Genomic DNA, 13619 nt, shown 5'->3' on the forward strand with positions numbered 1-13619 from the left:
TAGGTATGATTCCAACCAATGGAGAGTTTTCCCCTTGATTCCCATTGACTTCAGTTTTGCTAGGGCTCCTTGATGCCACACTCGATCAAATGCTGCCTTGATGTCAAGGGCAGTCACTCTCACCTCACCTCTTGAGTTCAGCTCTTTTGTCCATGTTTGGACCAAGGCTGTAATGAGGTCAGGAGCTGAGTGGTCCTGGCGGAACCCAAACTGGGCGTCAGTTAGCAGATTATTGCTGAGTAAGTGCCGCTTGATAGCACTGCCGATGACACCTTCCATCACTTTGCTGATGATTGAGAGTAGACTGATGGGACGGTAATTGGCCGGGTCAGATTTGTCCTGCTTTTTGTAGACAGGGCATACTTGGGCAATTTTCCACATTGCCGGGTAGATGCCAGTGTTGTAGCTGTACTGGAACAGCTTGGCTAGGGCGCAGCTAGTTCTGGAGCACAAGTCTTCATTACTATTGCCGGAATGATTTAAAGGATAGGACATTGGAAGGATGGAAAGTCCAGGGAGTGAGTTCCCGAGAGTGGGGCCTAGGTGGATGAAGACACGGCAGCCAATAGTGAGGCAAAGGCAGGGGGGGGATGCACAAGAAGCTGGAGTCAGAGAACCAAAGAATTACATTGAATGTACAGCACAGAAACAGGCCATTCAGCCCAACTATCCTCTGTCAGTGTTTATGCTACACACGAGCCTGCTCCCACCCCTCTTCACCAGCAAAACCTTCTATTCCTTTCTCCCTCATGTGTTTATCTAGCTTCCCTGTAAATGCATCTATGTTATTCACCTCAACTACTCCTTGAGATAGCGAATTCCACATTCTAACCACACTCTGAAGTTTCTCCTGAATTCACTATTCGATTTATTGGTGACTATCTTATATTTATGGCCCCTAGTTTTGTTCTCCCCCACAAGTGGAAACGTCTACCCTATCAAACCCTTCCATAATCTTAAAGACCTTTATCAGGTCACCCCTCGGCCTTATTTTTTCTGGAGAAATGAGCCCCTGTTCAATCTTTCCTGATAGGTATACCTCTCAGTTCGGATAGCATCCTTGTACCTTTTCCTGTGCCTCTATATCCTTTTTATAATATGGAAACCAGAACTGTGCACAGTACTCTTAAGTGTGGTCGAACCAAGGTTATATACAAGTTTAACATAAATTCCCTGCTTTTCAATTCTATCCCTCTAGGAACAAATCCCAGTGCTTGTTTGCTTTTTTATGGCAATATTAACCGGCATCGCTACTTTTAGTGATTTCTGTATCTGTACCCCTACATCCCTTTGCTCATCTAACCCATTTAGACTCTTACTTTCCAAGGAGTATGTGGCCTCCTTATTCTTCCTACCAAAATGCACCACCTCACACATATCTATATTGAAATTAATTTGCCAATTATACGCCCTGTACTGTCCTCCCTACGTGTATGTGTCTGTACGCAGTTAGACAGCCAGCCAAACTCCTTTCAATAACGACATGGGAGTCAGGATGTAGCGTCCAAGCTCCGGTGCTTAATAATGCCACACTTGCATGAGGTCAATGAAACAATACAAATCAGTTGCATTGGGTTGGAGTAAAACTGAGAAAGACAAAAGAAAGAAATGCACCTTGTTACATACCTGAGATATAACTAACATCTAAACATGGATATGTAATGAAACCATTCAACTCACAGGCAATGCTTTCGAAGGCGTAACAATGTAGGATTACAGTGGATTAACTTGCAGCATGCTCCATGCTGCTGTGACCTCTTTGATTGCTATCACTTTACTACTTCCTGTTGAGTGACCCTACTGGCCATTTCCCTTTACTGCCACCTACTGGCGGCAACGAAACGAAACTCCTGCAATTATAAGGCAGAACACTCCCCGCCTGGCGTCTATTAGATGCCACTACTTATAAAACATACAGAACTGTGGAATCAATAACACTCAGTCCTCCTTAGGTAAGAGGAGTACGACCTCTGAGATGGGTCTGAAGAACTTTTGACCGTCCCTTGAACAGTGGCCTTCACATCTAGTTCTGGGCTGACGAGCTTGAATGATTCTTGTGCCGTATGGTCAGCTTGGTCAGGTTTGTGTAAGAAAGCTGGCCCGGTAAATCACATTGTACTGGAGAGCTGGGAGGCAGGCACTGACCTGGTGGCGAGGTCAGCTGGATTCAGCTCTGTGGGCACATAGTGCCACTTGTCGGGGCATGTTGATTGTCTTATTTGCTGAACTCTGTTGTGTACATATATGAAGAACCTCTTTGACTCATTGGAGATGTAACCGAGCACAACTTTGCTGTCACAGTAGAATTTCACTGCATCAAGCTTGAAATCTATCTCATCCAGGATGAGATCCGCCATCTCCACCGCTAATACTGCAGCGCATAACTCCAGGCGTGGTATGGTGGGCTCTGGCCAGGGTGTCAACTTCGCCTTTCCCAGGACAAATCCCACGTTGCTTTGGCCCTCATCATCCAGGGATCTCAGGTAGGCTACCGCGCCGATAGCTTTCTCGGACGCATCTGAGAATGCACACAACTCGGTGCGTTTGGATTTGGAGAGTGTGTCTGGTGAGTAGGTGCGTGGGATATTAAGATTTTTTAGAATTTTGAGAGAATTTCTCCATGTCTCCCATTCTGTTAACCTGCCTTCGGGGAGTGGAGAGTCCCAGTCGCTCGTGTCTGTGCAGAGTTCTCGTAGTAGGGCTCTTTCCTGAATAGTCACGGGCGCCACCATGCCGAGAGGGTCAAAGAGTGAGTTGACCGTTGACAGCACTCCACAGCATGTAAATGGCTTGTCACCTACAGACACTGCAAAGGTGAAGGTGTCAAATTCAATTTCCTAACATAAACCAAGGCTTAGCTGGGCTGGCATGGTTTCGTCGCTGAGGTCTAAGTCTTTAATGCCCTTGGCGAGATCCTCAGCTGGAAAGGCCTTCATCACTGCTACACTGTTTGAGGCAATTTTGTGCAGCCTCAGGTTGGACTGTGCTAATGAAGCTTGAGTTCGCTTCAGCAGGTTGATGGCTTCTGCTTCTGAAGGTAAGGATATGAGGCCGTCATCAACATAAAAATGTCTCTCCACAAACTGTCTTGTGTCTGTTCCATGCTCGTGTTCTCCCTCTTTGGCTGCACTTCTGAGCCCATAGATGGAGACTGCAGGGGAGGGGCTGTTACCAAAAACGTGGACCCGCATCCTGTATTCAGTGATGTCCTTTGACATGTTGTTGTCACGAGACCAGAAGAACCTCAGGTAGTTCCTATGGTCCTCTCTCACCACAAAGCAATAGAACATCTGTTGGATGTCTGCGGTTACTGCTATGAGCTCTTTCCTAAAGCGAATCAGCACGCCAAGGAGGGTGTTGTTTAGGTCTGGACCCGTGAGCAGAACGTTGTTGAGTGAGATGCCACAGTGCTGAGCGCTGGAGTCGAAAATTACTCTTATTTGACTAGGGTTCTGGGGGTGATAAACTCCAAAAATCGGGAGATACCAGCACTCCTCTCCTTCTTTGAGTGGAGGTGCTAATTCAGCATGGTTACTCTCGAAAACCTTTTCCATGAAGGCAATGAACTGTTCCTTCATTTCGGGCTTTCTATCTAATGTGCGCCACAGTGATGCGAGGCATGACAGTGCCTGATCGCGATTGTTAGGCAGAAGAAGCCGGGGTACCTTGAAGGGGAGAGGCGCAACCCAGTTGTTCGCCTCATCTTTGTGAAATTCTTTCTCCATAATATTCATTAAAGCTTCGTCTTCGAAGGAGAGCACCTTTGTTGTCATCTTTTGTCTTTTCAAACATGGTGTGCCCCAGTTTGTCGACAGCTCTGGTGTCAGCCGAGCACCCCCATGTTGTGTGAGAGAAATCACCTTGTTGCTCCCCGCCGTAGCTCGCTCTCTCTTTCAGGTGGATGTGACTTGGGCAGGGAGTGAGGAAAGAGGGTCGTCCACTTTCTAGCACGTTGGTCTTAAAGGTGCTTACGTTGGGCTTGTGAGCTTGGTCTAGGCCCACTTCTCCCACGAGCACCCAGCCTAAGTCGAGTCTTTGGGCAAAGGGGTCATCGTGTGGTCTGTTAACTTGCTCTCTCACCTTATGCACCCTCACCACATCTCTCCTGAGCAGGAGGAGAATCTGGGCCTTTGGATCCAATGCTGGGATGCGTGATGCTATGGGCTTTAGGTGGGCATGGTGAAGTGCTGTCTCAGGTGTTGGTGTCTCCGATCGGTTGTTCGGGATTTCACTGCACTCTATCAGTGACGGTAACTCTGTGCTCACCCCTTCACTCACTGCCTCGGCACAGAACCCATCTGCTTTCCTTCCTGCCATCTCCAAGAGTCCGGCACAGGTTCTCAGTGAGTAAGGGGCTGGGCTACTCTCGACGCCAAATATGTCAAAAAAGTCTGACCGTGCGAGTAACCGGTTACTTTGGTCATCGAGTATTGCATACATGTTAACTGAGTGGTCGCGCTGTCCTTGTGGGTAGACTCTTACAAGGCATATTTTGGAACACGATCGTCCTGTGAGGCCTTGGCCACACACCTCAGTGCATATGGAGCTCACCGTTGGTGCTGTGGTAAGGGTTCCCTTTCTCCCGTCTCCGGGCTCAGAGTCTTTGATGGTTGGCTTTTCCGTTGTGGGGGTAGGACCTGGGTGCATAGCTGTGCTGTGGCGGTCACTCTCACACTCCCTGCATCTCAACGCTATCCTACAGTCTCTTGCAGTGTGGGAAACGGAGGCGCAACACCTAAAACATGTCCCATTATTATCTTTGAGGTAGGCTCTGCGTTCATCTTTGGTCTTGTTTCTGAAGCCTCTACATTTTGCGAGCGGATGAGGCAGTGTTTTCCGGGATCGTCTTCATTCTTTGCTGCATCTATGCTGATGTCGGTCTTTGCAGTGACATCCGTCTTATGCACAGATATAGGCATTCTTGTACCTACGTACTTTGACATGGGCTTCTCATACTTTGAGGGCCCACTACAGTCGCTGGACAGGGGAAAGCTTGGATCATTTCTAATTCTGGCCTCTCTGCAGATAAAGTTCACAAAGAAGGAAAATGGGGGAAACCACATGTGGTTGTCTTCTTTGAATTTTGAGCCTACGTTGATCCATCTTTCTTGGAGAGGGTGGGGCAACTTCTCCACTATTGGGTTGATGCCGCGAGCAGTATCTAAATAGGAGAGCCCAGGTACGTATCCATCTGTTTTGGCTGCCAGTAACTCCATTAAAAGGTCTCTGAGTTCTCTAAACTTAAGGTAGTCTCTGTTACCTATTTCAGGAAAGTTTTCCAGCTTACTGAAGAAGGCTTTCTCTATCACCTCAGGAGCACAGTAACACTCCCTGAGTCTTGCCCAGACCATTCTAAGGGCTGTGCTTGGGTCATTTGTGTACACAAACCGGATCCTACGGGCATGTTCTGACGATTCTTTGCCCAGCCATGATGACAATAAATCCAACTCCTCACTAGCACTCAGGCTCAAGCCGCCAGTGGCATTAAGGAAGGATGACTGCTATGCTCTAAACTCTCTGGCTTGTCGTCAAATTTTGTGAGGCCTGCCCTTACAAGTTCTCTACGTGCCAAATATTGGGCAATGGCTGTCATATTAGGAGACTGCGCATGAGTTGCCAGAGTATGATCGCATCGGAAGGGCTGCGATTGGGTGGGAGACTGCCATGCAGGATGACCTGTTCTAGCCTTTAAAAAGGGTTCTTTTTTAATGTGAGGAATTTTGGCATAAGTACCTTCCAAGTGGTTGGGAGCGACGGATTGGGGCACAGGTTTCTTCGGGGGCGCTGCAAACTCTCCTTCGTGTGACCAGTCGTCAATAACAAGGAAGGGGTCATCATCAGTGTAGCGTGAATGATCCACTTGAGTGACCTCATGTTGGGCTGGTGATGGCGATTCCGTGTTCTTGTGCAATGGTTCAAAGTTTGGGAAGGAGGAGATGTCTGTGCGTGTCCTAGCCTGCTCCTGGACATAGTCGCTTGTCCGCCTCTCAGTGCTTTGAGGTGATGCAGGACGAGCGATGCTGCGGTGCTCTCCCACCTCTGCTTCTAGTGCCGCTTCCCATATCTCCGCCTCAGCAGTAGCGGCAGCTGCTTCTTTCTCAATGTGTAGTGCCTCCAGCGTGGCGTCCAATGTAGCAGCCTCTGCTTGTAGTCGGACCTTCTCTTTCTTCACAGCCAGTTCCTGTTTAGCAAAGGTCACGCGAGCCTGTGCCGCTTTAGCTTTAGCCCAGGCTCTCGCTACTGCTACACTGGCTGTTGATGGTCTAGATGAGCGTGTACTTCTTGAGCTGGTCACAGATCTCTGCTCGTCTTGGAAGCTCTTGCCGTCCATGATTGCACCGTACTGCACTGCGAATGTTGCTTGTTGCGCCAGCTGATGGCTTGCCTTTTTACTGTACTGTCCTCCCTACGTGTATGTGTCTGTACGCAGTTAGACAGCCAGCCAAACTCCTTTCAATAACGACATGGGAGTCAGGATGTAGCGTCCAAGCTCCGGTGTTTAATAATGCCACACTTGCATGAGGTCAATGAAACAATACAAATCAGTTGCATTGGGTTGGAGTAAAACTGAGAAAGACAAAAGAAAGAAATGCACCTTGTTACATACATGAGATATAACTAACATCTAAACATGGATATGTAATGAAACCATTCAACTCACAGGCAATGCTTTCGAAGGCGTAACAATGTAGGATTACAGTGGATTAACTTGCAGCATGCTCCATGCTGCTGTGACCTCTTTGATTGCTATCACTATACTACTTCCTGTTGAGTGACCCTACTGGCCATTTCCCTTTACTGCCACCTACTGGCGGCAACGAAATGAAACTCCTGCAATTATAAGGCAGAACAGTGCAAGTTTATTAATATCTTCTTTTATTTTGCTGCAGTCTTCCTCAGTATTAATTTGGTGTCATCCGCAAATTTTGAAATTGTACTTCTGATTCCTGATTCCCGAGTTTATGAAGTGTTTGGGTGCAGGGGTTATAGAGCCGGAGGAGGTTGCAGACATAGAGAAGGGCGAGGTCATGGAGGGACTTAAACACAAGGAAGGTAATTTTAAATTTGAGGAATTGGGGGATGAGGAGCCACTGAAGATCAACGAAGACAGGGGTGATGGGGTGAGTGAGACTTAGTGCAGGATAGAATACAGGCAGCGGAGTTTTGGATGAATTATAGTTTATGCAGGCTAGTGAACAGCCTCTGCTTTGTTGACTCTACACCACCTATTCCAACTTGGACTCTGTTCCCTCTGCCGGCTGCTGACTTCACGGAGACGCCCCTAGACTGAAGTCTGCTGCTCCGCTGATGTCCTGGCCTAAAGCCCTGCTCTTGGGTTCATTTTATGTTGCTCGACCGCTAATTGATGGATCATTCTCCTCACCTCCATTGTTCTTCTGGATCAATCTCCCTTCCTCCACTTGTTCCCTGAACCCATCTCCAGACCTTCTCTGAACCCTTGCATCAACCTTTCCTGGCACCTCATCAACGCCCTGTACAGTTGTAACAGGACTTCCCTACTTTTATATTCCATTCCCTTTGCAAGAAAGGCCAACATTCCATTTGCCTTCCTAATTTCTTGCTGTACCTGCATGCTAACTTTTTGTGATTCATGTACAAGGACCCCCAGATCCCTCTGTACCTCAGCATTTTGTAATCTCTCCCCATTTAAATAATAATTTGTTTTTTTATTTTTCCTACCAAAGTGCATTTTCCCACATTAAACTCCATCTGCCAGATTTTTGCCCACTCACTTAGCCTATCTATATCCCTTTGGACAATCTTTGCATCCTCCACACAATTTGCTTTCCCACCTACCTTTGTATCATCAGCAAATTTGGCCACATTACACTCGGTCCCTTCATCCCTTCATTAATATAGATTGTAAATAGTTGAGGCCCCAGCACTGATCCCTGCAGCACCCCACTAGTTAGTTTGCCAACCTGAAAATGACCCATTTATCCCGACTCTCTGTTTTCTGTTAGTTAGCCAATCCTCTATCCATGCTGATATATCACCCCCAACCCCGTGAGCTCTTATCTTGTGCAGAACCCTTTTATGTGGCACCTTATTGAATGCCTTCTGGAAATCCAAATACACGACATCTACTGGTTCCCCTTCATCCATCCTGCTCATTACATCCTCAAAGAATTCCAGCAAATTTGTCAAACATGATCTCCTTTCATAAAACCATTCTGAATCTGCTTGACTATATTATGATTTTCTAAATGTCCTATCACTTCTCTTTAGTAATGATCAATGCAAAGCACTTACTAAATACCTCTGCCATTTTATCATCACCTAAAAATTGACAAACCTCTCCTCTCAGGGGTCCCACCTCACTTTAACAATTCTCTTTTTACTGATATATTTGTAAAATATCTTACTATTATTTTGATGTAGTTTGGAATTTTCCCCTCATACTCCCTCTTAGATTTCTGATCTTGTTCCTAACCTCTTATTTTCCCATATTCTCCTTTAGTTTTTTTCATTATTATTATAGTCATTATAGGTCTTCAATTTTAATTGGTTTCTAACCTCTTTATTTACCCAAGGCATCCTAAACTACTAGAAGTTTATTCTTTTAAATGGAATGTACTTATCACTGTACCTTACAATCTCTTTTTTAAAAGCATCCCACTGCTGCTCTACAGTCCTTTGCCAATTTCTTCTTCCACTTCACCTCAGCTAGCTCACTCCTCATCTTTCTAGAATGCTCCCTAATTCAATCTGGTGTTCTAGATTTTGTACTGACTTTTCCCTTTCTAGTTGGATCTTAGAATATATCATACTCTGGTCACTACTCCCAAGGTTCTTACCCACATTTAGTTCATCTATCTGATCTATTTCATTACTTGATTGACAACCCATCCACCACCTTAAACATTCACTCCCTCCACCACCGGCGTATCATGGCTGCAGTGTGTACCATCTACAAGAGGCACTGCAGGAACTCACCAAGGCTTCTTCGACAGCATCTCCCAAACCCACAACCTCTACCACCTAGAAGGACAAGGGCAGCACGTGCTTGGGAACACCACCTCCTGCAAGTTCTCCTCCAAGTCACACACTATCCTGACTTCAAAATATATTGCCGTTCCTTTATCGTCGCAACACTGGCATCTGGTGAGACCAGTCACACTATATTGATTAACAATGGAAGTGGGGCCCACCTGGGGAATCCAAGCCGGGAGTCCTATAGAGGAATAGTATTTTATTTTTATCAACATAAATACGGCCCCCTTACATAAGGGCTGCTGAGGGCAGTATCCCATGTTTCGAGGGGGTTTCCCTGGGTCTGGGAATCACCACTGGACTTTCTGGCTTCCTTCCTATGGCAGCCACCCTAAGATGCAGCCCAGTGATGTAGGCAACTGCCATTGGCATATGAAACAGGAGATCTTCCTCTGACCTTGCAAACTTCAGCACTTACATCAGGATGTGCCCAACGTGGATTTTCAGCCCCATTGTTTTTAATACAAGGGTTTATCTTGTACTCTTTCTGTAAGTTTCTCCTTCTGTCTATCTTTATTTTATTCATTCACAGGATGTGGGCGTTGCTGGCAAGGCCAGCATTTATTGACCATCCTTAATTGCCCTTTCGGGGGCTTTTTCTTTCACAGCTGGGGCAGTCGGGAGAGCAGGAGGCCAGTAACTGGTGAGTTTAAAAGCTCACCTTTCGCGGGCTTTTTCTTTCACAGCTGGTGCAGTCGGGAGAGCAGGAGGCCAGTAACTGGTGAGTTTAAAAGCTCACCTTTCGGGGGCTTTTTCTTTCACAGCTGGGGCAGTCGGGAGAGCAGGAGGCCAGTAACTGGTGAGTTTAAAAGCTCACCTTTCGCGGGCTTTTTCTTTCACAGCTGGTGCAGTCGGGAGAGCAGGAGGCCAGTAACTCTTATATAGGTGGAGCTGTTGCTAAACCCGAAACACTACAGTGTAGTGTCTCCCACCCTTCCACCTCCTCTAACCTTTTAGGGGTTAGGGGAAGTTGAAAAGGTAGGTTCAATTTATTTTACTTCAGGAGCCTAACCTAGGTGGAAAAGGTTCCAGGACAGGAGGCGGCAGTGAAAATACAACACCAGAAAACAGGTAGGTGACTGGTTGGTGAGTACTTTCACAAACTTATTCTAAGTAGAATTCAATAATTAAGCTAAATCGTAGTAAATAAAAGGGTATTGTAAGGGTTAAGTCATGGAAGGGCAGCTCGGACCCGTGTCATGCTCCTCCTGTGCCATGTGGGAAATCAGGGACACTGTCCCTGACAACTATGTGTGCAGGAAGTGTGTCCAGCTGCAGCTCCTAGCGGACCGCATGGCGGCGCTGGAGCTGCGAATGGACTCACTCTGGAGCATACGCGATGCTGAGGATGTTGTGGATAGCACATTCAGTGAGTTGGTCACACCGCAGGTAAAGGCTAGCTCAGACAGTAAATGGGTGACCAAAAGGCAGGGTAAAGGCAGGAAGGTAGTGCAGGAGTCACCTGCGGTCATCTCCCTCCAAAACAGGTTTACCGTTTTGGGTACTGTTGGGGGAGATGACTTATCAGGGGAAGGCACCAGCAGCCAGGTTCAGGGCACCATGACTGGCTCTGCTGCACAGAAGGGCGGGAAAAAGAGGGATAGGGCTATAGTGATAGGGGATTCAATTGTAAGGGGGATAGATAGGAGTTTCTGTGGCCGAGACCGAGACTCCAAGATGGTATGTTGCCTCCCTGGTGCAAGGGTCAAGGATGTCTCGGAGCGGGTGCAGAGCATTCTGAAGGGGGAGGGGGATCAGCCAGTTGCCGTGGTACATGTAGGTACCAACGATGTAGGTAAAAAGAGGGAGGAGGTCCTACAAGCTGAATTTAGGGAGTTAGGAGCTAAATTGAAAAGTAGGACCTCAAAGGTAGTAATCTCTGGATTGCTACCAGTGCCACGAGCTAATAAGTTTAGAGAGAGTAAGATAGATAAGCTAAATACGTGGCTTGAGCAGTGGTGCAAGGGAGAGGGATTTAAATTCTTGAGGCATTGGAACCAGTTCTTGGGGAGGAGTGACCTGTACCAAGGGGCCGGTCTACACCTGAACTGTGAGGGAGCCGATGTCCTCGGGGTAATATTTTCTAGGGCGGTTCGGGAGGATTTAAACTAATTTGGCAGGGGGATGGGAACCTAGGTAGTGGAAAAGAGGGAAGTCATATGAAGTCAGAAATAGATGGTAGAAAGGTGAGAAGCAATAAGCAAAGGAGAGAAACACAAAGGGCCAAACTAATTCATAATGAGAGTGTGAAAAAAGCAAGCCTGAAGGCTTTGGCCTAGAAATTCAGTGCCCTTAGCGCCGATTTTGCGGCGCTAGAGGGCCTAGCGCTGCAATTGGCGCCGGCGCCTAAATTGCCTGGGGCCCTTCCGCCGCGGTAGACCGGTAGCGCTGCGCCGGCACCGATGACGTCATCGGTGTGCGCAGCGTCCCGGTTGCCGTGGTAACCCGGCCCCAAGCCGAAATTCAGTTGCGGCCGCCTCGCCAGTGGCAGCCGCAACTAAGACTCCGGCAAACGAGTGTTGCCGGAGTCTGCGCCGGCGCTTTAAGGAGGCGCGGCGGCCGGCCGCTTTCCCGCCGGCCGCCTGCCCGCAGCTCCCTCCCCGGACTTCTTCCCCCACCCCCCCCGGAACAGATGCAAGCCCGGCACTTGTCCGAGGTGCCGTGCTCATTTTTGCAGAGATTTGCGTGGGCCGCGGCCGGGTGCAGGCAGCTCCTCCTTAACGGAAGGAGGAGGCCTGCACTTCCCGAGCCTGCCGCACCGCATCGGGCGCCGCAGCGCCGGAATAGCGCCGCAATGCGGCGCGTAGCGCCAGTTTTCAGGCGCAAACAGCCTTCAGTAGCGCCGGCAGCCGTTTGGGCGCGGCGCTACTGAATTTTTGGCGCGCACAGCGCGACTTAGCACCGGCGCTAAATTTCCGGCGTTAAGCCCCGGCGCAGCGCAACCTCAATTTCTAGGCCTTTGTATCTTAATGCTAGAAGCATTAGGAACAAGGTGGATGAATTAGTTGTGGAAATAGAGGTAAACAAGTATGATTTGATTGGGATTACAGAAACGTGGCTGCAGGGTGGGCAAGGCTGGGAACTTAACATCCAGGGATATACAATATTTAGGAAGGATCGGCAAAAAGGTAGGGGAGGTGGGGTAGCATTGCTGGTAAAGGAGGGGATTAATGCAATGGAAAGGAAGGATATTAACTCGGATGAAACGGAATCTGTATGGGTAGAAATGAGAAATAGCAAGGGGAGGAAAACGTTAGTGGGTGTGATATATAGGCCTCCAAATAGTAATATGGAGGTGAGGGAAGGCATAAAAAGGGAAATTAGAGAAGCGTGCGATAAGAGCACAGCTGTCATCATGGGTGACTTTAATTTACATATTGATTGGACTACCCAAATTAGTAAAAATTCTGAGGAGGAGGAATTCCTGGAATGTTTTCGGGACGGTTATCTGGACCAATATGTCGAGGAGCCGACTCGAGATCAGGCCATTTTAGACTGGGTATTGTGCAATGAGAAGGGACTTATCAGCAATCTTCTTGTACGAGGCCCCTTGGGTCAGAGCGATCATAATATGATCGAGCTCTCAGTCGAGATGGAGAGTGAGGAAATTGAATCAGAGACTAAGGTCCAGAACTTAAATAAAGGGAATTACGAGGGTATGAGACGGGAATTGGGTAAGATTGATTGGGTGGTGTTTCTGGGGGGATTGACAGTGGATAGACAATGGCAAGCATTCAAAGATAGAATGGAAGAATTCCAGAACATGTTTATACCGGTTTGGCATAAAAATAAACCTAAAAAGGTGACTCAACCGTGGATAACGAGGGAAATTAGGGACAGCATAAAATCAAAAAAAAGGGCATATCAACTGGCAAAAAAAAGCACCAGACCGGAAGATTGGGGGCAGTACAGGATACAGCAAAAGAGGACAAAGGGATTAATCAGGAAGGGGAAAATAGAATACGAAAGTAAACTTGCAGCAAACATAAAGACAGACTGCAAAAGCTTTTATCGGTATATCAGGAGGAAAAGACTGGTAAAATCCCAAGTCGGTCCCTTGCAGTCCGATTCGGGAGAATATATAATGGAGAATAAGGAAATGGCAGACCAATTAAACTCATACTTTGGTTCTGTATTCACAAAGGAGGACACAAATAACCTCCCAGGAATATCGGCAAACATAGGGACTAATGAGAGGGAGGAGCTGACAGAAATTAGTATCTCTAGGGATATGGTGTTGGGTAAGTTGAGGGGACTGAAGGCCGACAAATCCCCGGGGCCTGATAAACTACATCCTAGGGTACTTAAGGATGTGGCCCTGGAGATAGCAGATGCTCTAAGGATCATCTTCCGGAACTCCATTGACTCGGGAACAGTACCCGTGGATTGGAGGGTAGCTAATGTTACCCCAATATTTAAAAAGGGGGGTAGAGAGAAAGCAGGGAATTATAGACCAGTAAGCCTTACATCGGTTGTGGGCAAAATGCTAGAGTCCATTATTAAGGATAAAATAGCGGAGCACTTGACAAATGGGGAAAGGATCGGACAGAGTCAACATGGATTTACAAAGGGTAAATCGTGTTTGACTAATCTGCTGGAATTTT

General features: G+C 47.5%; 1 protein-coding gene across 4 annotated transcripts in view; it reads right to left on the reverse strand.

Moving 5' to 3' along the window:
• tspan15 (tetraspanin 15) overlaps positions 1-13619 on the reverse strand; it is an 876670-nt gene that overhangs the window by 703434 nt on the left and 159617 nt on the right. The window contains exon 1 of one of the 4 annotated variants that reach the window (XM_085995039.1): positions 5734-6773. The exons of the other annotated variants lie outside the window; for them this stretch is intronic. Within the exon in view, the coding sequence (XP_085851165.1) occupies positions 5734-5970 (237 nt within the window). The 5' untranslated portion in view covers positions 5971-6773. Of the gene's footprint in view, positions 1-5733; positions 6774-13619 lie in introns of those variants that run through there. 4 annotated transcript variants of the gene reach the window in all.

This window comes from Somniosus microcephalus, chromosome 8 (assembly GCF_052327205.1).
Source record: "Somniosus microcephalus isolate GS21.2 chromosome 8, FLI_Smic_1.0, whole genome shotgun sequence".
NCBI classification, from domain to species: domain Eukaryota; kingdom Metazoa; phylum Chordata; class Chondrichthyes; order Squaliformes; family Somniosidae; genus Somniosus; species Somniosus microcephalus.